Source organism: Manis pentadactyla, chromosome 12, assembly GCF_030020395.1.
Source record: "Manis pentadactyla isolate mManPen7 chromosome 12, mManPen7.hap1, whole genome shotgun sequence".
NCBI classification, from domain to species: Eukaryota; Metazoa; Chordata; class Mammalia; order Pholidota; family Manidae; genus Manis; species Manis pentadactyla.
Window position 1 is genome coordinate 70,655,915 of NC_080030.1, and position 26,665 is coordinate 70,682,579.

A 26,665-nucleotide genomic window follows, 5' to 3' on the forward strand; every position below is an offset into this window, starting at 1 on the left:
CTTTTAAAAATTCTATTCCTTTTAATGCTTTAACTCCTACCTTTGTCTCCTGTAATTTTACCTTTTCATTCACTTTTGTGTGTGTAGTGCTTTTATATCTTCACCTACTTTTCCAGGCTCTCTCACATCCTCACACAGCTTTCCAACTTTGCTATTAAGACGTCCAAAATTTAATCAGACATTTACGAAATTTCAGGAATACATGATGATGAGGAAATGAAGGTGCTAGATTTAAAGAAAGATAGATGCCCATGGATTTGGGTGGTATCTGGAAGACATTAAGGGATGTAAAACTTGAACTGACTCTTTGTTCAAAGACTGGAGGGAAATTAAATATCAGGAAAAAGAAGAGTATTTCAATAAATTGTTGACAAGGGAATGCTCACATATTGCTTCTCTCCCCCATTTCATCCCTAATTAAGTGGAATCCTACTGTGGACTGGCACTTTTCAGGGTCATTTGCTGGAGCAAAGTGCTAACAGTATAACTTGTTTTTCTCTGGGGGTTTTCTTTGGGTTATATCTTTTCCTTACATGTGCTTTGTAAGATAAATAGGAGATGTCCACAAACAGCCCTGGGAATGTCTGACCTGTGGCCTATACCAGCTTTGCTGTAGACATTCTAGAAAAGGGACTTCTCTCTGGCTGGTTGGCATGTTTTTCCTCAGAGCCCCTTTTCATTTCTGGCCATCAACATGGGAAGCAGGTATGACCCTGGGGGAAGGGAATAGGAAGCTACCCAACTTTCTCAGTTTTTAGGCTATATGTAAGCTTAAATGTGTAAATAAAAGGAGTCCTCCATGAGGATCCCTGTTAGTTCATTAGAGACATAACTTGGGGTTTGGAATTAGCGTTATTTTGAAAATAAATAAGCATTTATTTCCCTTTTGTGCATGTATTTTCCTGTAGAGCTTATAGGAGAAGGAGTAGCTGTGGCAAGATAGATGGGGTCCTGCCATCTCTCAATTGTTTTAAACCTTTGGTATAACTATATCTCACAGAATAGTTACAGCTGACCAAGCAAGTAGGGGACAGGGGACCAAGTCAGGAAGACAAAGCCCTGTGGTCAGCCCCCAGGGTGTCTTCCTCATTCTACACATGCAGATGCAGGCTGAGCAGGTGACAGCCTAGATTTAGCAATAAGATCTGGAGTTACCAGAATATGTGAAGGGTCAGGTTTAAACAAGTTTTCTACATGACTGGCCACACTTTTTCATCCTTACTGCAATTTCTGGTGTTTGGTGGTGGAATTCATTTCTGAAGCCAGACGAAGATCACATTAAAATGAGCAAAGCTCCAGGACATTGATTTTTGGCTTCTGGGTTTTTGGAGTAATGTTTACTTCTTTTTACTTTAGAAGAAAGTGGGCACATCTCTAAGCTCTATTACTATTAAGTAATAGTCACAAATATTGCACGTTGACCACAGGGGTGTGCTAGAGTGTATCAAAGAACATATAAGAATGGAAATGTTACTATAAAGGGAATGTGTTGTCATTTGGAATTAAGATTGGGAGAATCTCAATGGAATCATTATAACCCAAGGACTAAAATGAAAATAAAGAACAGTACCTTGAACACTCTGGCTCTAGGAGTCTGGCTTGCTTGGAGGCAGAGGAAAAATTAGGCAATGTGTAAAACTATGTCATTTGATATTGTAAATAAAGAAGTACTCATTGGATTTTGTAAGGAGACCACTAGGAACTTGGGAGAGACAGGATCAGATTTAAAAACGGGCTACAGGGGAATTAGAAAAAGAAATTTCTAAAGTTAAAATATACTGGATATTAAATAAATGAAAGAGGCCTTTGGAAAGGCTTAGGGCCTAGAGTTTCCATTCATGCAAAGCCTCTCTTGTCCCTAGGACATCAGTGTAGGGCAGAGACATATTTATGAGGCCTTTCTCCTGACCCCCATAACACACACTCCCAGTAAGCCAGACTGGGTTTTATGAAAAACTCCTTTCTTGTAGGCCAGGTGGCCTCCTTTATCTCTTTCCTCTTCACTCTTTTGTTTGTAATAAAACATTCTTAATTTGGGGTGCTTTACCATCTTCATTAAAAAGTCCTCAAATTCAAATTTTAAGATTGTAGTATGGGAAAAACTTGCTAAGTAAATCTATTTATGAACATACAAATAATTCATGATATTTCTGTATTTGACATTTACCATAGCCAGTATTATGTGCATAGAAAAGTATCAGTCCAAATGAAAGAATTAACTCCAAGTTAGAAAGGAATATGGTTTACTGAATTCTTCTCCCTTCTTTAAAACCATACAGGTAATATATGCTTTGAACACTAAAAATGATGAGCATGAATCTGCAATTCAAGCCCTCAGAGATGCTCATGAAGAAGAAATCCAACAAATTCTTGCAGAAACAAGAGAAAAAATACTGCAGTATAAAAGCAAAGTAACAGAGGAATTAGATCTTAAGAGAAAGATTCAAGTTTTAGAAGCTTCATTAGAAGATCACATAAAAATGAAGCAGCAGGCCTTGACAGAATTTGAAGCTTATAAGCATAGAGTTGAGGACATGCAACTTTGTGCAGAAGCCCAGCATGTCCAGCGCATAGTGACCATGTCTAGAGAGGTTGAAGAGATCAGAAGGAAATTTGAGGAAAGATTACGGAGTTTTGGACAGCTCCAAGTACAGTTTGAAAAAGACAAGCGTGTGGCATTGGAAGATTTGCGAACTGCTCACAGACGGGAAATCCAAGAGCTGCTGAAGTCACAGCAAGATCACAGTGCCTCCATCAATAAAGGGCAGGAGAAGGTAGAGGAGCTGCACAGAATGGAGGTGGAGACCTTAAACAGAACACTGGAAGAGCTAAGACTTGAACGGAAAAAGCTAATTGAGGATTATGAAGGCAAGTTGAATAAAGCTCAGTCCTTTTATGAACATGAGCTTGATACTTTGAAAAGGTCACAGCTTTTTACAGCGGAAAGTCTGCAGGCCACCAGAGAAAAGGAAGCTGATCTTAGAAAAGAATTTCAGGGACAAGAAGCAATTTTACGAAAAACCATAGGAAAATTAAAGACAGAGTTACAGATGGGACAGGATGAAGCTGGAAGTCTTCGTGACAGATGCCAAAAGCTTCAGATCGCACTTGTTACGGCAGAGAGCAGCATTCAGGTAGGTGAAGAATATTACACTCAACACACAGGTTTTTTTCTCCTAGTATTCTCTTTTCTTTTCAATTAGACCTCTTCAACTTTTGGTTTTCTCCCCCTTTGTGCTTTTCTGCTTTTCTCTTACAAGAAAACCAAAAAAGGGACAATTTTTGCTATTCTGTAGTTATTGTTTCCTACTAGAGTTTCAGATATTAATGGCCCAAAAAGATAACAAAGTTTTGCTGTTTATGAAAGGATTTTATTTAAATAACATGTTAAAATTTTCCATAAGTGGCTTAGGAAAATTAAAATAGCAGTCTTTGGGTTTAATTGTATTTTTCCTTTTCATTAATAATTGTCTGCCCATCAGTTGATATCCAGACAATGAAAAAAAATTGATTGCTTTATAAACCTGAATTAGAGGTATGGTGCAAGTTAAAAAAAAAAGTCAAAAAGTCCCTACAAATTTTACAAATGAAATAGAAAATTTCATAGCTATGTTTTTAGTATCTATTCAGCATTTGAGTGGATGAGAAAATAGCCTTTCATGATTAGGTCATATGATTTATGAAGGTGAGCTATAAGTGTCATCAAAACAGACTCAAAATTAAGTATTGTTAACTGTGACTTTTGAATAAGAGAAGGTTGATGCTTATAATGTAAATGAATCACTTGGTTCAGCATCATTCTTCTATTTTAATAAGGGCTACTTGATCTTTCTTAGGTTCTTCAAAAACAGCTTGATGATGCCAAGGAGGGAGAGATGGCCTTATTAAACAAGCACAAGGAAGTGGAAAGTGAGCTGGCAGCGGCCAGAGAACGTTTACAACAGCAAGCTTCAGATCTTGTCCTCAAAGCCAGTATGTCTGACTACAGTTCTTGGTGAAGTTCTCAGCTAAATTAACACTTAAATGTTAATTTAAGACAAAATTAGACTCTAAATATGTTAAAGAACACTAATATCTTCTTAATAAGATAAGCAAGTGATAACTTATTTTTAGAGCATATTTTTATAGAAAAATTAAGAGTTAGCAGGTATTATAGCATCAATAAATCATTCACTGAAAGAAAAATGAAGCAATATAAAAGGCTTTGGCCTTTAAAAGAGTACGTTTTTAGGTATTCAGTATGTAAAATGATCCTTATTAAGAAGCTAAATGAAATGAGACACTGTAATTTACACGTAGTTCCACTACTGTAAAGCTGAGTTGCCCCTCATGGTTGATGTGCTCATTTCATAGCCCTTAGAGGGGGTGGGTGACCCTTGACAATTCTGAAATTGTTTTGCCAGGGTTTAGTATAGCAGGTGAAGCCATTTAAACTAAACTGATTTGATTGGCTCACAGTGAATCTCAGATAAATAGTTTTTAAACTTCAGCATGTATGCAAACCGATTGGAGGGCTTGTGCAACCACGGTGCTGGGCCCCAGCTCAGGTTTCTGATTTGGTAGGTCGAGGATGAACCAGAGTTCCCATGTGCTGCTGACCTAGGGTGCTTTGAGCACCACTGCCCTAACACATACTTTCTGAGATTTTTTTCACACGCTTACCTTTAAGCTCTCCCTCTCATCTCCTATCTTGCCCTTTTTTTGCTGTTGTCATTTATTTCATTCTTTCATAAACTTGCTCTTCTTATCTGTCCTGCCTTAGTTCTTTATCAGGTCTCTTGTCTAAAATTCAGTTTCAACCAAATTACTGCCTGCCATCTTTACTTCCTACATACACATTTATTCCTCATTATGTTAGAATTTGAAAAAAGAAGAGGTCAGAAAAGAACAAATTACTTATTTTGCACCATAGTATAAGTCAGTGCATCCTCTCTCACTTTGTTTTTATTCCCAAAACTTTTGTACACATCCATGTGGAGTTGCTCCTGCTTCAACTTGTATAGCTTACAATATTTAAAAACAAAACTGGAATGGTCCTGGGTGCACGAAGTAATATCACTGATATGAAAATGGACTTCTTTCTAATTTAAGTTATTCTACTTGGGTAAGAAGTATTCTCATGGCAAATATTTCCATTTTATACAGTGAGGAAACCAAAGAACTGTTTGTACATGCAGGCTGTTTGTGTTGCTTAAGTATTAACTGCAACTTGTCATTTAAAGTACAGACTGTTTTATACCACAGTGCAACAGATTTTAAATTGAAGAGGTTTTCTTTTTGGGGAGTAGGTCATATTGGAATGCTTCAAGCAACTCAAATGACCCAGGAGGTTACAATTAAAGATCTAGAATCAGAAAAATCAAGGGCCAATGAGAGATTATCTCAGCTTGAAGAAGAGAGAGCTTTTTTGCAAAGCAAAACTCAAAGTTTGGATGAAGAGCAGAAACAGCAGATTCTGGAACTGGAGAAGGTAAAAAGCAATGGAGGACCCTACCCCACCCACTCCCAGTCCCCCAGTAATGGAAAGGACGAAAAGCTCAGTCTTCCTCTTTTTCAGATTTGATTTAGAGTGTTTATTCCTGCTTCACAGTAACAGTCTTTTTCTTAACGCTAGTAATTTTTTGGTTTTTATTTTGAGGAAAAAAGGTATAAAACTGGACTATCCTATCTCATGTATATATTCAATATGTTGTTGGTAACAATTTATAATGTAAAAACTTAAGACATTTCAACCTATTTCAAGCCAAAAACTGAATAAACTCTTATTTCAGTGGAATGTGGATTTATGGTTGATCATATTTGTTTTTCTATTAATGAAACACATTACTGCATGTACACCTAGGATATTTCTATAAAACTGAAAAGCACCAAGCTCTGAAAATTCATATACCAACATTTAAATATCTAGATTAAATAAGAGGTGTCATTTGTAGAGTAATTGCTGAATATTTATTCCAGTTTTTCTCTACAATACCAAGTGGGAGTTTTAGACACTCCTTCTCCTTCCCTCAGCAACCACGCATATTACAGAATGTCTGTTCTCCTTGCCCCTTGCTCACCACTCACTGGCTCCTCCCCTGCTTCCTCTTACCACCACTCCACAGAATCTGCATTTGCCTCTGCCCCCAGGGACATCCACATTGCTGGACTTGGAGGATCTTGTCTTACTGTGGTCTTACTCCTCTCTGATTTACCAAAGAATATCTCTCTTTGGCTGTTTCCTGTCCTCTCTTGTTCTATTCCTATCTAGGTGGCCTTGCACTTTAGTTTGTGAGCTTTGCTGCTCCACCTGCTCCTTCATCATGGATGTTCCCTGGCATTCTCATCCCCACACTCATCCATCCCAGGAACATCACCTGTCATTTGTTGAGTGAGAGCTCCCAAATCCATCTAAGCCAGAACTTTCCCCCTGAACTTGAGTCCTATATATCTAACTCTTAGTAGGTATCTGTTGCTCACAAACATGTCAAATCATCATGCCTAGAAATTTCTCCCTTCAGAAGTACTATATTTCCTTCACTACTTTTTTTAACCAGTAGCACTACCATTTATCTAGTTGGGTAGATCAGAAACCTGGGAGTCATTCTTTATTACTATTTCCTTAACCCCCTTAACTGTTACCAAGTCCTATCAGTTTTCTACTCCCTTAATGTATTTTATTCTGTTCTCTCCTCTCCTCCTCTCCATATCCATTCACAGAGCCTAGGCTTAGTACCTGTCATTTCTTGCCTGGATTACAGTTACAGCTTCCTAAGCTCTCTCTCTGCCTTCAGTCAATTCAGTAGCCTACTGCCAAGATGATTGTTTTTAAAAATATGTCAGTTACTTAAATTTCAATGATTTCTCATTCCCTTCAGAATAAAATCCAGAGTCCTTAGCACAAAATATCCCTTCTCATGATTTGACTCCTGCCAGCCTCTGAACTTAATCCCTCACCACTCCCAGCCTAGTTTCTTATGTTTTCTATCCATACTGCTTACCTACATGGACTTCTTGTCTACTTAAACTTTGCTGCCTGGTTGACTCTCATCTTTCAAAATGCTGGGAATGATTATGAATGTAGGCTTTGGATTATCAGATCTAGATTTGAAATTTTCTCATTTCTGCTTTCCTGATGGGCTTGTGAGAATTAAATGAAAGAGTGAGTCATTGGCGCAGCTCAGATGTTTTCTCTTATGGAAAGCCTTCCCTGATCTCTCTCCCCCTCTCTTGTACACACACTCTCTCTGTCTCTCTCTGTGTCTTACTTTCCCACCCTATCTAGGTTAGGCTCTGTTCCTGCATACTCTTACATGTGACATACACTAATTTCATAGACTTACAAAATTATATTGCCACTGTCTTTGACTTTTTTTCTGTTTTGACTGGGAATGCTTAGAAGGCCTATCATTAGCACTCAATAAAATTGTATTGAGTAATATCATTTAAGTGGGTAAATTGGTAAGCCATTTTGTGTACAACTTTGACATATAGGAAGCTTTTCTCTCTTAAGCTTGCAGATGTGCTAACTCACACTTGGTTCCAACCAAATAGTAGTCTATTTTATCATTTTTAAATTACTCATTTTGCCTTTGCCACCCTGTCATTTTCTGAGAATACCAATGATGTAATCTCATGTTCTATAATCTAAATCCTGCAACACTCAGTTCATTCAAATTTATATATTTAGTATTCAAAATACTAACAGCAGTAATGAAAAAAGCCAGTTATTGATCTTTATTTGTTTTAATTTTAGGAAGTAAATGAGGCAAAGAAAACTCAACAAGAATATTATGAGATGGAGCTAAAAAACCTGCAAAGTATTTTGGAAGGAGAGGTGGCTCAATTAAATGAGGCCCATTCTAAGACTTTGGAAGAATTAGCTTGGAAGCACCATATGGCAATTGAGGCTATCCACAGTAATGCAATTAGGGATAAGAAAAAATTGCAAATGGTGAGTAAAATTTCAACCTTACATTGCATTGTAAATCAGTGAGGTTTCTTAATGATCCAGCATGATCTATAGCGTAGAGTAATGAGTTTGCTTCATTTTGATGGCTGCAGTCTTGTAATCATTTTGTAAATCATGATTCAAAGAGCAACATCCATGAAAGTTCTTGATGTAGGATGTAATTTATTAAATTGTTATGAGGGACTTTACTTTGTATAAGCCATAACAGAAACACTCGCTTGATCCTGAGTGATCCCCTCATGAGACAACATTGGTGTGCTTCTCAGGAAGCTTCATTTAGTCGAAGCCCTTAATTCTCCTGTAGACAGTTTCCTTCCTTGGGAAAATTATTTGTTTTGTTTTATTTTTTCCCTAAATTAAGGAATCATCTTGCTAATAGTAACACATGACAGACAGTATTGCATAATGAAAAAGCAAGGTTGTCTAGTGGATCTAAGCCTTACACTGAGCTATTTGCTTCCTAGCTGCCTAATCTTGGACCCCAAAAGCTATGCCTCAGGCTCTTCATCCAACAGATGAAGATGAGATCCATCTTGTAATGTCCTATGAGGGTTGAGTGAGAGAAAGTGTTAAGAACCTGGACATGTCCTAGCATATAACAAGATACATAAATATTAGTAATTAGTGTTTCTTACTGTGTGCCAGCCACAATGATGTTTATATTTATTTTTTCATATAATCCTGTAACTCTGCTACTGGTTTGATTGCCATACCCATTTTACTGAAAAGGAGATGGAGGCACAGAGAGGCTAAACACTTGCTCAAGCCCATGTGACTAGTAAGGATTAATCAGGCCTTGAACTCAGGTCTGAGGTAACAAACCCTAAGGCATTTAACCCCATCATGTAAGCATGTGTTAATGATGGTTATTGTATGTCTTATATTAGTTGCACTTCATAGTTTACTAAGAGCTTTCTTATATATTCCTTATTATTTAAATTTGGAGATGAACATCATTTTTATTGCATAGATGGTGAAATAGGTTTAATAAACCTAAATGATTGACTCAGAGCTATAAACCTAGGAAATAGCGGAGGTAACATGAATTGAGGCCTTCTGCCCCTATGTCTCTTCCTTTTGCAATATTTGTATAAAATATTCAACACCTGAGCTTAATTAAAAATCCGAGTAAAACTTCTTTTAGAATGTTATTTCTAGTTAAACTGTTATATTTTGTATATTCTAGGTTACTGTTATATTTTGTAGCTAGAGATGAAACTTAATGACATTTATTTCTCAAAAATTGTGGTGGTTTTCTCTGCCAGCTTGCTACTCCAGGGCCAATTTGTACAGCTTGAATTATGCTGCACATGTGCGTGCTTCCCAATTCTGGCTGTGTATCAAATGGTCAAGGTTTATAATAAAGTGTATAGTGATAGCTACTGCTCAGTAATCTCGTCCATAGTATTTTTTGTTGTTATGTTTCTTTTCTCCATCCCTTTCCCACCTTAGGCTTCTCTTCTCTTATTGGAATATTTAAATTGCACATGTCCTACCTTTGCCTCTTTTTCCTCTATATTAAGTTCTGAATGCAAGAGTCAAGGCATCTTTTATCAAGATCATTTTTGCCTCATTACTTCCATCCTAATCATCCTCTCATCCATTAAATTTCAATTTCTGAGCTACCTAAAATCTGTGTTAAGCCACTTTTCTTACTGTCTTTCTTTAAAATACAGTTGCTGTAAGACAAGTGACATAGATCTCCTATATGTGAACATCATCAAAACCTCTTATGATAGTTTTATCTGTACCCTTTTCTTTTCAAAATAACGTGTTTATCACTTGCTGCTTCATTCCTCTCTTACCTGGGTACCTCATGTCTGAGCCTAAGCTAAAACCAGCCCCTTTCCAAAATAGTCTTTCTCCAATGTCATACTATCTTTTAAAGAACATTTAACTAAAGGTGACTTCTCTATTCCTTATTACTTGGCTATCAAAAAGGATTATCTTTTCTTTCATAACTCTAGTTCACCCATTCCATTTGAAAGTAAATATACAGAGAATCTGTGAGGAAAAGAGTTAACATGGCAGGCCCGAAACCGCCATCCTTAGAAAGGCCTTGGTGCAAGGTTGGCTCTTGGCCAATTTCTGGGAACTTGAGTTTTGGGAGGGTTCCCACCATTCTATGCCTGATGCATTTGTGAAGACAGTATGGTTTATGCTGAATATCTGCTTTCCTTCTTGGGAGTCTGAAATTTTGGTGCAACCTAGTCATGGGGCACCTACATGACTAACACCCAATAAAAAACCTGGGCGCTGAGTCTCTCATGAGCTTTCCTAGTAGACGTCGTTCCCCGTGCGTCACCACAGCTTGCTGGAGCGTGCTGTGTGAGAGCATCTTAGAAGCTTGTGCCTGCTTTCCTGCAGACTTTGCCCCATGGGCCTTTTTCCCTTGCTCACTGTGCTTTGTATTCTTTTGCCTTAATAAACCATTGCTGTGAGGACACTCTATGTTGAGTCCTGTGAATCGTCCGAGCAGATCTTCAAACCTGGAGTTTGTCTTGGGGTCTCCCAACACAGAACCCTATTTATTACTCTTCTCACCTTACAGTGTAGAAATATTGAACTACTTGTAACTTGCAATGCTCTTTTGTACATGTGGTTTTTGCACATGCCTACAATGTTATATTTTCCTCTTGTTTCACCACCTTTTCTTACTGGTGCACTCTTTAAACTATACTTAGGATTTGCTTTCTCTGTGAGGTTTTCCCACCAAACTAGAACTTATCAGTTCCCCATCTATATATTCCTGTACTACTCAAATACATCTAATTTTAATCACATATTCTGTAATTGCTTGATACCCTGAGCTTACTAAAGACAGACATCATTCCTTATTGCTCTTGTATCCCAAGTATTAGTGGCATACCTGGTAGTAGGTATCAATTTTACTGATATTGCTCTGTAAGTGCCTTAATTTTGTCCTTGTTAATTCTTGACTACATTCCAGCACTAGACCGCTGAGTTCCAGAAATGTTAATTGATTTTTTAAGTAAATACAAAAGAATTCTGAATTCAAGAGAATGTTTTCTTTGCCTTACCAAATTATCATTTGCATCACATATTTTGTTTTATGACCACAGCTTGATCTAGACCAGTCAAATATTCTTACCATTTAAAAAATTATTTAACCTCTATCATAAGTGATTCAAAATGATGAAATTTAAGCTCCTAAGATTAATTAGATGCTCTGTTAATGCTGACATTATTTATTAAGGGTAAGGCTAATTTGAAGAGGAAAGTATCAAAATATAAATCAGAATAGTATTCTTCTTGAGGTCTTTTAAGTGTACAATATTTGCAATATTTTTAATTTTTTAATTTTATTTCCCTAAGGAATTGGAGGAACAATATAAAAAGGAGATGCTAAACCTGGAAGGGGATAAAAATCAGCTTCAGCAAGAGCTAGAACACCTGAAGGAAGAACTGGAAGACAAGCTGAATACAGCCAATCAGGAGGCGAGAATTCTTTAGGCCTATCACTTAATGTTATGTCTTAATGATAATATCTTATTTGGTAACACTGAATAAGTAAGTGAGCAGCATTGATGATAACATATCTAGAGTAAAAGCAATCAAAAAAACTTTAACTGATGCTGAATTTCTCATAGTACAATTGTATATCTCACCACACAAAAATTTACTGCCAAAAACATCAGACTAAGATGCTTTTGTGGGGAAAAGCAAAACAAAGGAGAACCTCATTGTATAGAAAGAAAACAATGGAGATTTCTCTGCCCTTCTGCAAAACATTAACATAGTATTCTCTATGTGTATATCCCTTTAAAAAGGACTTTGAAAGTTCTAGATAGTGATATCTAAAATAATTTTTAAATTCCATGTGAAAATAGTATTGCTTAGCCTGGAAAAGAAAAGAATAGAATAGAATTAAAATGTTATAACCAAAAAATTTTGAATAAGATAAATATAAAGAAAATCATAATTTTGTTTACTCCATCCTTTTCTCTTTGCCCTGGTTCAGCTCTGCACCAGAATGGCCTCCCTGCTGTCCTCTGTTCCTTCTGTACCGGTTCATCCTTCATGTGCACAGAATTAGTTGTCTTCCCAAAGCAAGTTCTTGTCTTGTCACTTCTCATCTTATCTGTTCCTATCTCGCCCATGTCATCTTCCCAACAGTTTTTAAGTCCTGCTTTCTCATCAGTCTGCTTCTGCTCACAGAAACCACACCAGAGCACAAGTGTCCCTGGCAGGCTAGTAATTTGCACTCAGTACTCTTTAATTATCTTTAAACATTTATCTAGAGAAAATATCAATTTATTACATTTAAGAATGATAAAGGATTAAGATTGTTACTGGTGTGCCCTGCTATTCACAAGCAGAACATTCCTATGAAACGTTTTGTAAGCTGAAATGGTGTAAAGCGAAGAAACCATCACCATTAATTTATATAGAAAAAGTTTGTTCCCAAACCCAAACAGTAACCTCTCTCAGGCTTTTCTCACACTTAGGACATATCTTGGTAATGGATGCACAAAATTAATCAAGGTAAAGCATAGATGCCTACAGACATAGTTCAAAGTTATGGCAGCTTAGTACTGAAATACTGAATGTAGTTCCTGGGAAGAAGCTCCATGGTGACATTTCGCAGCTCTGGTGAGTGCTGCCTCTGTCAAAGCCCGCTGGAAAACAAACTCTGAGTGTTGTTTTTGCTTTTCGCCTTATTTTGTAAAAGCAAAAATCTTCTTTCGGTTTCTTTTGTTTAGTGAAACAGGTAAAAGGTAAGTGGTATAATGCAAACTTTTGAAAAGCAGGGGATACCTGTATTGGCATTTGCTCAGCCTCTCTTCTGTTGTCCAAGATAATCCACTGGTCACTCCAAATTTCCATACTTTGGACAGAACATGATACTTGTAGTCATGGTGTCCCAGTCTGAATAGAAGACAGTTTAGTGACTATCTGTGTTTCTCATGAAGGTCCCCAGTATTCTGAAAGAGTTGTGAGAGATTGAAATGCTTTTTTAACTTTAATTGCACTATGGTTAGAAATTGTGGTTTGTATGAAAACAGTTTTGAAACTTGTTAATGCCAGCGTTGTGACCAAGCACATGAGGAGAACGTAACACCCCAGGTGTATCCTCTTGTTTAATGCACTGTAGTATGCTGGTCCATTAAATCAAGATTTTGAGCTTTTTTTTTTTTTCAAATATTCTGTATTCTTTTTGATGTTTATCTTCCTGATCAGTTACTAAAAACTGATTCTATGATGGTGGATTTGCTTGTTTCTTCCTAGATTCTATCAATTTTTGCTTTGTATATTTAGAGGCTTCATTCTGTACATGTAAATATAAAATTATTTTAGCTACTTAATGAATCATACTTTTCAGCTTTGTGTAATTTGATATTGGATAGCCAGCTTTCTTTTAATTTGACATAATTAGTATATCATTTTCCAGCCACTGACTCTCCATTTTTCTGCATCTTTATATTTATGTGTGCCTCTTGCCAACCACTTATAGCTTCATCTTTTAAAAAATGTAGTCTGAAGCTTTTCCCTTTAAATAGAGAATTTATTCCATTTACTTTTATTGGATGGAAAGATGTATCTATGGATAGATAGGAGCAAAGAATTTGGGGGTACTTCATAAAGACTGAAAATGATTGTTTTAGGAAAAATTAAGAATGTACTATCTTCAGAAGTTGATGGATCTTGATATCCTTACAGGTGATATAGCCTAAAAATATAAATAGGTCAGCTATGGATTTAAATGACAAATTCACTAATACAATAATCACTATAGGATATTAAGGGAAGCTAGTGAGTCTGAAATCTTAGGTGGAGGATAACCCTGCTATCTCTGAAATGTTATTTGGAATCACCTTTGAAGACAAAATACTAGGCCAAATAGTCAATAAATCTGACTACTATAGTCTTTTTAAATATTCTTAATAACATTTAAGCTACTGATTTTCTTTTGAACATAGTTTTTTATATATATAGTTCAGTGTTTTGTTAAAATGAAAATCATTTGGATTTATTTATTATAAAATGTTATATTGCAGTTGATATGCTGCCTGACACATGATGGGAAATCAGTGTATATTTGTGAATGAAATACTTTCTGAATGAATTAAAACTCATTATTGAAAACTAAATTAACTTTCTATAAATAAGAGTATTAGTTTTCTATTGCTATATAACAACTTACCATAGAACTTAATGGCTTAAAACAGTCCATGTTTATTATCTCACAGTTTGTGGGTCAAGAGTCCAAGTACGAGTTAGCTGGATACTCTGTTCAGGACCTTATAAGGCTGAAATCAAGATGATAGCCAGGACAGCAGTCCCATGTGAGGTACAGGTCTTTTTTCAAGCTTACTGGTTGTCAGAATTCATTTCTTTGTAGCTATATTACTGAGGTCTCTGTATTCTTTCTAGCTATTGGCCAGAAACTAGTGTCAGCTCCTAAAGGTGTCCCCTTTAAGCCCTTGCTACATGGCTTCCTCCCCTCATAACTAAGCAGTTTACTCTCAAGTCTAGCAGAAAAACCCCTGTAGCTTCAGATTCCTCTGACATCTTTTAAGGGCTCATCTGATTAGTTCAGACCCACCTAGAATAGGCTCTTTTGATGACCTTAATGTCAGCTACTCAAGGACTTAATTACATCTGTAAGATCCCTCATGTTGATAAATTCCAGAGAAAGTGAGGGTCAGAGAGGAGTCATCTTAGAATTCTGCCTCCTAAAACAAGCAACAAAACAAAACACAACAAACGAAATAATTTCTCTGGTTCCCATAGTGGGTACACCAGAATTCAGGTAATAGGAGATGTATAAGATATTTATTGCCATGATTTAGAGAACAATGATAGAGTTTCCAAACATCTCTTCTGGGATATCTGTAATATATATCATTGCCAAAAAACCCCAGAAAACTAAGAACATGTGGAATGTTCTCAATTCCAGGTTTTCTAATGTCATTGAATATGTATTGTGCATTTTAACATAATTATAATATATATTCACAAATGCTTTGTGTACTTGCTTTGTAAAACTATATTTGCATGTTTCTATTTATTAACTTTGTCTACATATTAGTCATTTAAAATATTAATATAATGTTCCATTATATATCTTTATTATAGTTACTTAAACATTTTCTTTGTTGAGCATTAATTTTTTAAAGTTTTTTATTAAAATTAGTGGTAATTTTAAAGGCTCACCTCCTTTTATTTGATGTGAAGGCCATGACCTGCATAGCAAGATGGGGTTTTCCTAAAGTCAGTTCTTTGTCCTGATCAGTCACCAACCAAGGCCTTTTTCAGCCATAGATGCTAATACTTTAAGGAGCTTGGAGTATAGAAAGGCCTTCTCTCAACCCTGTTTATCAGGGTCTTGTTTTTGCTGGCAAGTGGATTAATTATCAGGTCTATAAATACTTTTGTTCATTTTTAGAAGTTATTTCCTTTTAGTCTAGCTTTGCCCTAAATGAAATTACTGGGATAAGTAGTGGGAATAATTTTTTGTCTCCTGTTATGATTGTTCTCCAGAAAAATTGGAACTAGAGTCCAGTGACATCAATAATATTTCCAATTACTTTATGATTTAGGAAACATTTATTGGCTTCATGATATCTTCTAGATGATAGGTATTCTTTGACAAAATGTCAGGGATCATGGTTTCAAGTAGCTATTACGATTTAGTAACACAGTATATTTTTAGAGTCCACACAAGGGAGTGACTCTGACCGTAAGGATTCATAAAAACTCTGGAGAACATTAAAAATGGGAGATGGTCTTTGAAAGGTGGATTTAAATTTATAGGCATGATGAAAGACAATTTGGGTGTGAGAAATAATGTAAATGTCATATTGGTATACAAATAATGTCTCAGTGAACCATAGAAAGTTCAGTGTCACTATACTTTGATATATCAATGTCAGCATTATTGGCAATTCTGGGCCAGACAATTCTTCAGGGTATTTAGTGTTTGGTAGTATTCCTGACCTCTACACACTAGGTACTAGTGATATATACCATTTCTCCCCCGCCAGTTGTAACAGCCAAAAATGTCTCCAGACACTGTCTCTGGGGGCAAAATTGACCCTGATTGAGAACTACTGCTCTTGGCCATAGGACGCATATGGGGCTTGTCAAGATACATGGTAGGAAGGAAAGTTGAAGCTAAATTGTGAGGGGCTCTTGTGCCCTGACAAAAGACTTTGGAGTTTATTCTGGTGATGGAGTGATAGCACCAGAGTAGCTGCCCCTGCACCATCAGCTGATCTTAGAAATAAGAACTCCAGTGGCAGCAGGAAGATGACTTGTGTGGGGAGGGATCCGTGATTAGAGTTGGATAGATGACTTAAGATGCTATTCCATTAGCCCATGCCAGACATGATTAGTATTCTGACTAGGAAAGTAAAACTGGAAGTAGAGAAGGTTATTCAAAAATAAAATTCATACGTTTGGTATGGTGAGTGGTAAGGATTCAGATATCTAGCTCAGGTGTTTGGACAGATAATGATGCCACTATTGGAAGACAGGAATTAAAAAGGAGAAAAAATACATTGGAATGGCAAAACATTGAGTTGCTTAGATATGTTGAATTTGAGATGATTATAAGGCTAGCAGGACCTAAGAGAATTCAGGCTTGGAGCTGAAGATTAGGTAGTCCCTGAAACCACTCAAGTAGAAGATCTCACCCTAGGGCAGCTGATGAGAAGATTGCTAGTAACAAAAAGGGGCACCAATATTGAATTAATAATGCCAGGGAACGAGATTGAGAAGGAGAAATCAGAAGTGCGAGAATGAGGATTAATGGATATCAGAAAACCCATGGAAGTGGATACTTACATAGAGGTCGAAGTGGCTCAGAATGTCCCACAGTGAGAGTATGAGGCCTGGAAAGGTTATGTATCAAGAAATCTCTTGGGGTCTTTCTACAATTCAATAGAAAGGTAAGATAGAAGCTAGAGTTAATAGGTTTAACCTAAATCATAGTTGATGACACTGGTCTTTTAAGACTGTATGTAAATAGATGAGGAGAGAAAAATGAAGTCAGATTCCTTCTTCAGTCTTGTAACAAAAATGTTACAGATGGGCTAAGGGTTGAAATGTAGTATCAAATCATGAATATAAATTTAAATAAAATAGGAAAATACAAGTGACAAACTTTAAGACAGAGAAGGCTTTTGAAATACAATGACAGTGTCATAAAAACACAGAACACATTTATGGCAAGTAAATCACAAAAAGTAGAGAGTGTACTGGTAAGCTACACAGACTAGAGAGAGGGATACAGTGACAAAATTTTACAACATTGTAAATGAACATTATATATAAATAATGCCATGAAATTTGACAAATTAGGGAAAGAGGTGTCTTCGTATAAAAATTTTAATTTCTAAAGTGACTCAAAGTAGTTGAACAATCTGACCAAACCAGTCATAACAATGAAAGAAATTAAAACAGCCCAACATGTATCTAGAGAGGCACTAGGCCCAGAGGATTTTAATGGATGTGTTTTACTAAGTTTTCAAGAAACAGGTAAATTTTATCTGTGAAAATATTTCAGAGCACAGAAAAAATGGAAGCTTCCCAGCTCATTTTATGAGCTTGGCATCCCTTTAAAGATACAAATAAGATAAAATATTACCATCACCAGAATTGTTCAGCATAAACATACATCTGCATGGAAAGGGGACACAAAGCAGGAGGGTGTGAATTGTGGGTCTAAAGCAGGGTTGAAGGAGAATTTTCATTATTTTCTTTGTGATGTCTTTATTTACAAAGAGAAAAACTCAGATATTATTTTTAAATTACCAGATTTCATTTCTGAAGAGCTTCAATAGGGGTGGCTGTTTTATAAAAAATGATAATTTTTTTCTTCATAACATTTTCCTAGATTTAAGTATTTCATTTATTGATTTTAATTCTCTAACTTGAGGGTATGGATCTGCCCAATCAACAAATTGTCTATTAGCTCCTAATTTTAAAAGTGTATAAATTCAACTCAACAATTTTATGAGACAAATTTTGTATGGAAATAAATCACAACTTACTCTAATTTAAGATATATCTACCATCTTATCAATATTGACCTTTATAAATAGGAGAACTGGGCTCAAATGAAATGTGATACAATTTTAAAGGGCAGTTAAAAAATACTTTTATCTAAAAAATAAATTTTTTCTCAATTTTTGATGTAATCTTTATCTTACTTCAATTCCTTTTTGTAGGTATTTGATTACATGACAGAACCAGGAATTTATTAAAACAGGAGCTTGAGGTATCCATTTATTTACATGGTTGTCATGAAAAAGGGAAATCATAAATATGTAAGCCTTTTCAAAAAACAACAGATGAAGGCTATCTTGATTATTTGAGTACTTCCTCCAGATTGATCAAGAAAGATTGATTCAGTATTGATTACAACTAAAGAAAAGACTTTAATAAAACAAATGTGTTTTGCTAGTTGATTACAGTGAAATGTATTAAAGTACTGTGTTTACTCACAGATTGACCACCTCCAAGATCTGGTAAGGAAAAGTAAACAGGGTCTGGGCTCTGCAGAAGGACTCATTGCTAGTCTTCAGGACTCCCAGGAAAGACTTCAAAATGAGCTTGACTTGGCTAAAGGCAGGCTGAAGGACACCAAGGATGCCCTATTAAATGTCGAGGTAATTTCATAATCCTGCTGTAATAAAAAAATCAGCAAGTCAAGAATATAATTTACTTTGAAGTTTATTGTAAACATCACATTGCATATAATTAGTGTATTAGTTTCCTAGGACTTTTATAACAAAGTACTACAAACTAGGTGCCTTAACACGCAGGAGTGTATTGTCTCACAGTTCTGAAGGCTTGAAGTCCAGAATCAAGGTGTCATCAGGGCCGTTGTCCCTTCTCAGCCCCTAAGAGAGGCTTCCTCGCCTGCTATGCCTCTTCCCGCTTCGGGGCCCAGGTGCTCTGTAGCTCGTGGCAGCGTGGCTCGCCATTCCATCTTCACTGGCCTTCTTCCTGCACCCTCACATCTTCCGATATGGACACTAGTTTTACCAGATTGAGGATGACTATGACCTCATTTTAACTGATTGCATCTACACTGACCTTCCTTCCAAACAAGGTCACATGCTGCGGTACTAGGGGGTTAGTGCTTCCACATATTCTTTTTAGGGACACAGTTCAACCTGTAACAATTAGTATGCACAGTTCTCTTACTGGGAAGAGTTTCAGTTCTCCTGTATAGCAACCAAATGATTCTCTATTATCTGCAAATTTCAGAAAGGCTCTGTCTTTCCCTTTCCATTCTCATGAAGCAGAACAATACTGAGACTGCCTTAGAAAGTAGTGAAAGGAGTTCATACAACTAGGGACATAGTAGCCAGAGAGTTCTTCTTACTTTAGTTTTCAGGGAGGAGAATTAGAGTGTGGGCTCTTAAGTCAGACTCGTTGGGTATGAATTCTGGATCTACCAGTTAGTGTGTAACTTTAGGCAAGTTACTTATTGTAAGACTCAGTTGCCTCATCCGCACAATGCAGGAGGGGTGGGCAATAATAATACACCTCACACTGCTATTGTAATAATTAGATGAGGTAAACCATTTACAACACAGTGCTTAGCAAAATAGTAAGCACTCAGTAAATGTTGTCTTTTATTAATATTTCTGATTTTATTTTTTTTAAGAATTATATTTAGTTTCATTTCTTTAAGGTCGTTGCTCATATATACATTGTTCTATCAAATAGTAGAACATAATAAAAATTTTAAGCAAAACATTATCAACTGTTCACTTTCTGTTCTGGATGATTTTAATTGGGAAAATTTAAGTGTCTACCATCACTGAGTAAGTTCCTTAAGAGCACGTGTTTTCTTTACCTCTTTTCCCACCCCAATAATATCCAATAATGTGCTTTGCATTCAGTTAAAAATAGTTTTTAAGAAATTTTTCTCAATTTAATGTTGCCTTTTTTGGGAATTATAGTTCCTAGAGGCATATTACTTAGTGAAAAGGACAGTTGCTAAGATGGCCGAATTCAATTTTCAATACTTAATGCTTAATAGCCAGGTCAACACTGTAGGATGGCTGTTTCAACAGTGACTAGCTTCTTTCCCATTAATCCAGATTTGCCTCTCAACAACAGTATATCACACGCTACTAACAAGGGACTGATCCAGAAAGGATGGACCATCATCTCTTCCTCTTCTGTTGTACCATAAGAACAGCTACCCTGCTGGCAGGACTGACAATTGCCAGTATCGTCAAAGCAGGTCACCTCCAGCTCCAGGCTCCAGGGAGCCACTTGATTTATGTTAAATCTACAGATTTCATATATATCCCATTACCACATGATATATTACCAGCACCAGCAGGGGACAGGGGGCATCCATGGTAGGCATCTCTCTGCTCCCTCCCTGCCAGCCCACGGCTGCTTTCCTCTGCTGAGGCCATGCTCCTGTGCGGGGAGAGTGGGGCGGCTTCTCATGGCTTTGGCTCTCCCAGAGTTCCAGCAACAGCCTCTTCCTGTCAAATGACAAAACTTAAACAATTTAGTAAGAAGTATGATGTCCTTTATTCAAGGGAAAGCAATCCATGGATGGTGGAACACAGTGCATCAAAAGCAGTGTTGCACTCTTCCCAAGGGATTCTGGGCAGGAGCAAGTTTTGCAGAGCAGTGGAAGCAGAACATGGAAACAGGACAGGAAGGGCTGGGGTTACAGCAGGACTGGCTTATTTGTCCACTGCATAACTGACCTTATTAGGAAGACTGAGGAACAAGGAGTTAAGTATACAGCCCAGAGCTGCCTGGACTTGGGGGGATTGTCTGACTGGATATACTGTGTTTCTGGTCAATGGGAGCATTTACAGCAAAGCAAAGGTCTGTTTGCTGCAAGTCACCTTGGGCAGGAATGGCTCCATCTTGAGGCTAGAAATTTATTTCAATACTCCTTTTGCCCTTTAGGCTTAGGGGTATAACAGCTTCCCATTGTTTCTAGGCCCTGTGTACTTCATTATCTTTCACTAAACATACGGACCTCTGGTTTGAAGTTACATAATAAAAAAAGGCTAAATTTTTCACAATTATTTTAATCATGTCAGTAGAGTATAGCTAAAAATGCTTAAGCTTTGAATAAATAGCATAATTTTTAATATGAATGTGAATTATTTGAATAACATGTCTATGTAATGTGTGTGCATGTAAAGATAACCGAATAATTGTTAGATACCCATAATATGGAAAGTTTAGTTAAGAATTTTAATTATGCTGACTTTAAACTGTTTAAAATAATTTGTAAAATAATAAGCCTTGATAAAATATAGTTTGCTCAGGATATTTAAAATAAAAAATGCATATATTTTATTGTCAAGAAATCTCATGTAATTGTCATAGATAGGTAGAACTGTCAATTGTTGTGCTATAAGAATTTAAAAGTTATAATGCCAACACTCTGCTTATTTGAATAACCAGTAGTGATTTTGGTTTTAAAGACTAGTCTTCATTGAAAAGTTCTTATTCTTCAGGGTGAGCTACAGCAAGAAAGGCAGCAACATGAAGAAACACTTGCTGCCATGAAAGAAGAAGAAAATCTCAGAGTGGACAAAATGGCCCACGACTTAGAAATAAAATGGACTGAAAATCTTAGGTACATTTTTTTACTCTGTAATGTAATCTTATCAGTACAGGTGTGGAAAAGTGTTTTTCTCCTGTGGTTAAATATATAGTAGTAGCATTTTTAATGAATTTTTCCTGTGATTAGATGCAGAGAAATTGCAATTCTTTTTTTCTGCTTGAATACAGATTATTTTTTTCTGATTTCACTTCTTTGAATATAAAATAGGCAGAATACTGACCTGAAGTCAGAAGACTTATTTGTTTAATACCTATTCTATCTGTCACTGATAAACTGATAAATCAATGATCTTGGGTTAATTACCAATTTACCTTCTAGTTGACTTTTGAAGAAGTTTAACTAAATGCTTAAAAAACTTGCAAGCAATTTTACTGCAGTCATTGAGAGAAATAATTATCTTTACAAAGTAAATGCATTTGTTTTATTTTAGACAAGAGTGTTCTAAACTTCGTGAAGAGTTAAGGCTTCAACATGAAGAGGATAAGAAGTCAGCAATGTCTCAACTTTTGCAGTTAAAAGAGCGAGAGAAAAATGCAGCGAGGGATTCATGGCAGAAGAAAGTAGAAGATCTCCTAAACCAGGTAATTAATAGTCTATACATTATGAAGATTCATTTTCCTTGACATTCCCTAGCTAGGAAACTACTATGAAACTTCGTGTGTTAATTCACTGTATTTTGTTATTCTTCATAGGACAAACATAACATTTTTTAAATGTGTAAACAAGGAGACATATTTGTAGATGTGTGAAATACTGTGCTAGGTAATTATCTTACAAATGCAGCCCAAAATACTGAGAAGAGTTCACAGTTTTTGGGTTAATCTTTGTACTGAATACATAAGAGATCTTAAATGGAAAAGTCACCTAATTTTGAAAGTATGAAATGTTTCTTTCAAGATATTAGATACATTTGGGCAACAGATATTAAGTGTATCCTGATTGCCTAAAAAGCTTAGCAGCAGTGAGCAGTTTACTTCTTCTCACCAGCAGGATGTTGCCTGTTATATTTCAAAATGGCATAAAGGAAAGGTGATGGTATTCCTAAATTTATCTTCTCATGCCAGGTTTGCTTACTTCCAGAGCATTTAAAACTATAATTAAAACAATTTGCATATTTTCACTCATTTACACAACTTCTAAATTTATGAATTCTTAGCATCCTTCTGCAAAGCCAATAATTAAGTAGGACTGACTGCATGAGTCACCAGTTGAAAGCAAATGCACAATTTGAACAAGAAGCAGCTCAGTAATTTAGTTCTAGAAATCCACTGTTATCTTTCTTTTTGTGATCATGATGAGTTTCAAAATGAACAGGACAGGCTTTCTGTAAGATAATTTATTACATTGGTTCATGCATGCACTGGCTTTCAAGAGTACTCGGGACCTGCCAATTTGTGTCTGGTATTTCATAATAATTTATGTTACTCTGAAAAGGGATTATACATACATGAATATTTAGGAGTGTTTGTGAATAAATTTGAAAGCTTTGAAAATAACAACTGCGCTAGAAATTGGGGGCCATGTTAGTATTGCTTACTAGTTGCCTTCTGAACACTCACTTTACATTCCTCCTTAGGGACCTGGAAAGACACAGTTCACTGAATGGAGTGGTACTTCTCCTCTGTAATGTTCTGTACTTTAAGATTTAACTAGTTCAATTATATGATAATAATGAAAAGTACCCTAAAAGTCTGCCTTCTTTTTCAATTGGAAAGTACAAAGGCATTTTTAGGCTGGATTTGGCACTATAAATATTGCATACCACTTTCTCCCCACCTACTTTCTATTAAATTATTTTATTATTCATTTAATACCTCTCATATTAAATTGTCATATTTCATCCATGCTTTTCTGATACTGTTTTCTTTCTTTTTTCTTTTTAGATGTCTGTTCTGCATTGATCATTCCTGAGGGACATAATGCCTTGCATCTTGTTCTAGATTTATGTATTATATGATAATTTAATACATAGTGGTTCCAATTTTGCCATTTTACAGAAAGAACTTTTTAATCAGTCAAAGCAGAATAACCATAAATATCAAGATAACCAGGAATTAGTTGCCCCCAAAGGTAAAACTATTCTGCACTGCTCTTTGCCATTTACAAAATTGCAATATCTTCCTTTCCCCCCACTTTTAAAATATATAGGGCATACACCTGACCATAGATAAACTGGCAAGTAGCTGTTGCACTTCAGGATTGTCTGTACCTGAAGAAAATGCAGAAAACAACTGAACAAAGGATACTACCTTAAAATGAAAGTGTGATTATCAAGGTTATACTCTTCCCAGGCATATGACAAAAAGTTCTACCAGGACAAGCAATCTTCCATCTTGTACCTTTGGGTCTTGTTCTCTTGATTCTTATGGATAGATTCCTAGAGCCTGGGCCCTGACACCTGCTGTACTGCTTTGCATTTGCCTGACTCCTGCTAAGCCCTGTCCCTTATAACCTCTACCCCCAGCCTGGGCCCTACAACCATTTCAGTCTACTCACTGCTATTGGCCTCACTCATCCCCCTATCCCTACCATTGCCAGTGCCCTTTCAGACTTAGGAAAAATAGAACTGGCTTGGGGTTTGTAATATTAGAGAAGTAAGAGTAGGGCATTGAATTGGAACAGCCAGTGTAGCATAAGCATATATTATGAAAGGTATCAGAGGATCTGCTGTGGCCTCATGCTTTGGCTTGTGGCAGCATTGGCAATATCATCTCCTGCCACTCTCTCCCTTCCTTTTTCACAGTTTTACTGGAACACTTGGAATTTGTAGAATACAAACCCCAAGCTTAATCCATCTCAGGGCCTTTGCTTCTGCTCATCCCTCTATATTGAACCCAAGTGTCCCAGATGTACATGGCTTGTTCCTTCACTGTGTTCAATTCTCTGCTTAAATTTTAATTCTTCAGAAAGATCTTCCTTGACCACTTTCTATAAAGTAGCACCCTCCATCACTCTGTCCTGTTATTCTTTGTGTTTCTTCCAAACAATTATTACCACATGGAATCATATTGATTCTCTTCCCTATTGGAATGTGGTGTTCACTGTTGCACCCCCGGCAGCCTGGCATATAGTAGTTTTTGAGTTGAGTAAAGTGAGCAAAAACTCAGGCACAACATGAAGTTGTCAATATATGAAGTACAATAATTCTACCCAGTTAGGACCTGAATTAAGGTTGTTTTACTGAGAATATAAGAGAAACCATAAATGAACAAATTACATGATTTGATGGAATATTTTGATACAAGGAGAAAGAAATGATAAAGTTGACTCAGGGTATAAAGCCAGGGTAATGAAAAGAAGATCATAATCTGAGATGGGAAGGTCACATCAAGCTACTTGATTTAGTGGGTGAGAGGGTAAGTTTGGTTTTAAATGTTCTGATTTTGCAATTATAGGAAATTTTAGAATTTTTAAATTCCTACACTCAGTAGGAAAAAGCAATGACTTAAGAAATAGAGCATTAAAATAAATGCTCTTGATGAAGAGCACTGAGGAGCCAGCTTCTTGAGGCTGTTGCAGACTGCTTGCTATCTGATATCTAACCCAGTATTGTCTAAGTGGTAGCTTCTTGCAACATATGACTGTGGAGCACTTGAAATGAGGTTCATCTAAATTGAGATGTCAGTGTAAAATATATGCTGGGTTTCAAAAACTTGGTACAAAAAAATATGGATTGGCTTACTAGTGTTTTTATGTAATCACAGGTTGAGTTAATAATGTTTTAGATACATTGGGTTAAACAAATGACTAAAAGTAATTTTACTTCTTTTGATATTTTTTAATATGACTACTAAAATTCTTAAATTATACTTGTGGCTCTCGCTTAAAATTCTATTAGATAGCACTGGACTAGACTATTTATTTAAATCATAAAAGTTCCAAATAAATTTGGCATTAGGGCTCAATATTCTTTCTTGCTAGCTCCATCTCTTAACTCTTAAATTAAAAAGTTTTATCTTGGAAAGGAAGGAATTCTCTCGTTAGAAATTATATATATTTCTGCCTATTGAAAAAAGATATTTTCATCTGTTTTTATGCCTGTTTTAAATGAATCACAATACTATCTTTTAATGAAAAAGTAGATGCAAGCAGATTCTGAGGTAGAGAGACTAGAAAGAGACCTGGAATAACTGTCTCCTCCCAGCTAACTCTGACAATGACGACAAAAGCCCTGAGTGGTGACAGGAGACCCTAAAGGTTTGAATCCTCTCCCTAGTAATAGTAAGTAGGAGAGCAGGAAGCTGTAGAAAAAATATCAAAAATCTAGCCTGAACCCTGGGAAGAGATGACTGGGGTGAGGAAAGGGGAAATCAAAAGAAGAAACAGCAGGAACAGTGAAGGGAAATGTGGAAAAAAGAGAAAAAACAGGTAAAACAGAGTGGGAATAGCAGGTGTGACTCAGTGTTTCTCAGAAAATGTGGAATGGAATTAAAGTTCAACCAAAAACCAGTCAACATCCATTATTCTTCATTCTGCCTACTTCAGTTCCTTCATTCCAAGTAAATTTGCAATATTTTCCTTAGTAAATATAAAAATTTGTTTTTAATTCCTCTTCAGTCAAAAAATAATGCCATTATTACTTCCACCATATTATATCCTTTTTTATCACACCTATGGTTGTTAGTATTCTTCCTCTTCAGGCTTTTTTCTTCTAAGGTAAACAGTACTAAATTATTTTCTGAATTAATTTTCAAGTCTAAAAATATTTAATTTTCTTTTCCTTACCAAAACTTCCCTTTTTAAAATAAATCTATCCTATTCTTAAATTGGTGCCTTTAGGAGAAGAGAGTAAAGCAGTGAAACTATGGTATCTACACCTAGCTTTAAAAGAGATGCTTAAAGTAGTGCTATTAATTTGTATGGAGTTAATGTGCACTGAGCATATACCTGTTCTGCAGAATACTCTTAGTAAATCCTATAATTAAATACAGGTGAACAACTTGTGCCTTCAGAGGTGCTTGGGCCCAGAGCCCACCTGAAAAGTATTTAAGAACATTTAGATGGCATTATAGTAACAAATCAACTTAATCTATTCCTATTTCATATGACAATATAGCAGAAATATTTTAGATCTGAAAAGATTCAATGGATGTATGATTATAAAGTTATTTAAGATTTGAGTC

At 36.1% G+C, this 26,665-nt stretch overlaps 1 protein-coding gene across 8 annotated transcripts in view; it reads left to right on the forward strand.

Annotated features, from left to right (window-relative positions):
• Positions 1-26,665, forward strand: part of FAM184A (family with sequence similarity 184 member A) — a 123,316-nt gene that overhangs the window by 51,273 nt on the left and 45,378 nt on the right. For 7 of the 8 annotated variants that reach the window (XM_036925061.2, XM_036925058.2, XM_036925060.2 and 4 more), the window contains 8 exons: positions 2,280-3,134; positions 3,837-3,972; positions 5,289-5,470; positions 7,736-7,933; positions 11,288-11,410; positions 18,427-18,588; positions 21,433-21,554; positions 21,973-22,123. In XM_036925061.2, coding sequence (XP_036780956.2) covers positions 2,280-3,134; positions 3,837-3,972; positions 5,289-5,470; positions 7,736-7,933; positions 11,288-11,410; positions 18,427-18,588; positions 21,433-21,554; positions 21,973-22,123 — 1,929 coding nt within the window. The remainder of the gene's footprint in view (positions 1-2,279; positions 3,135-3,836; positions 3,973-5,288; positions 5,471-7,735; positions 7,934-11,287; positions 11,411-18,426; positions 18,589-21,432; positions 21,555-21,972; positions 22,124-26,665) is intronic. The other variant, XM_036925063.2, reaches the window with a different exon arrangement.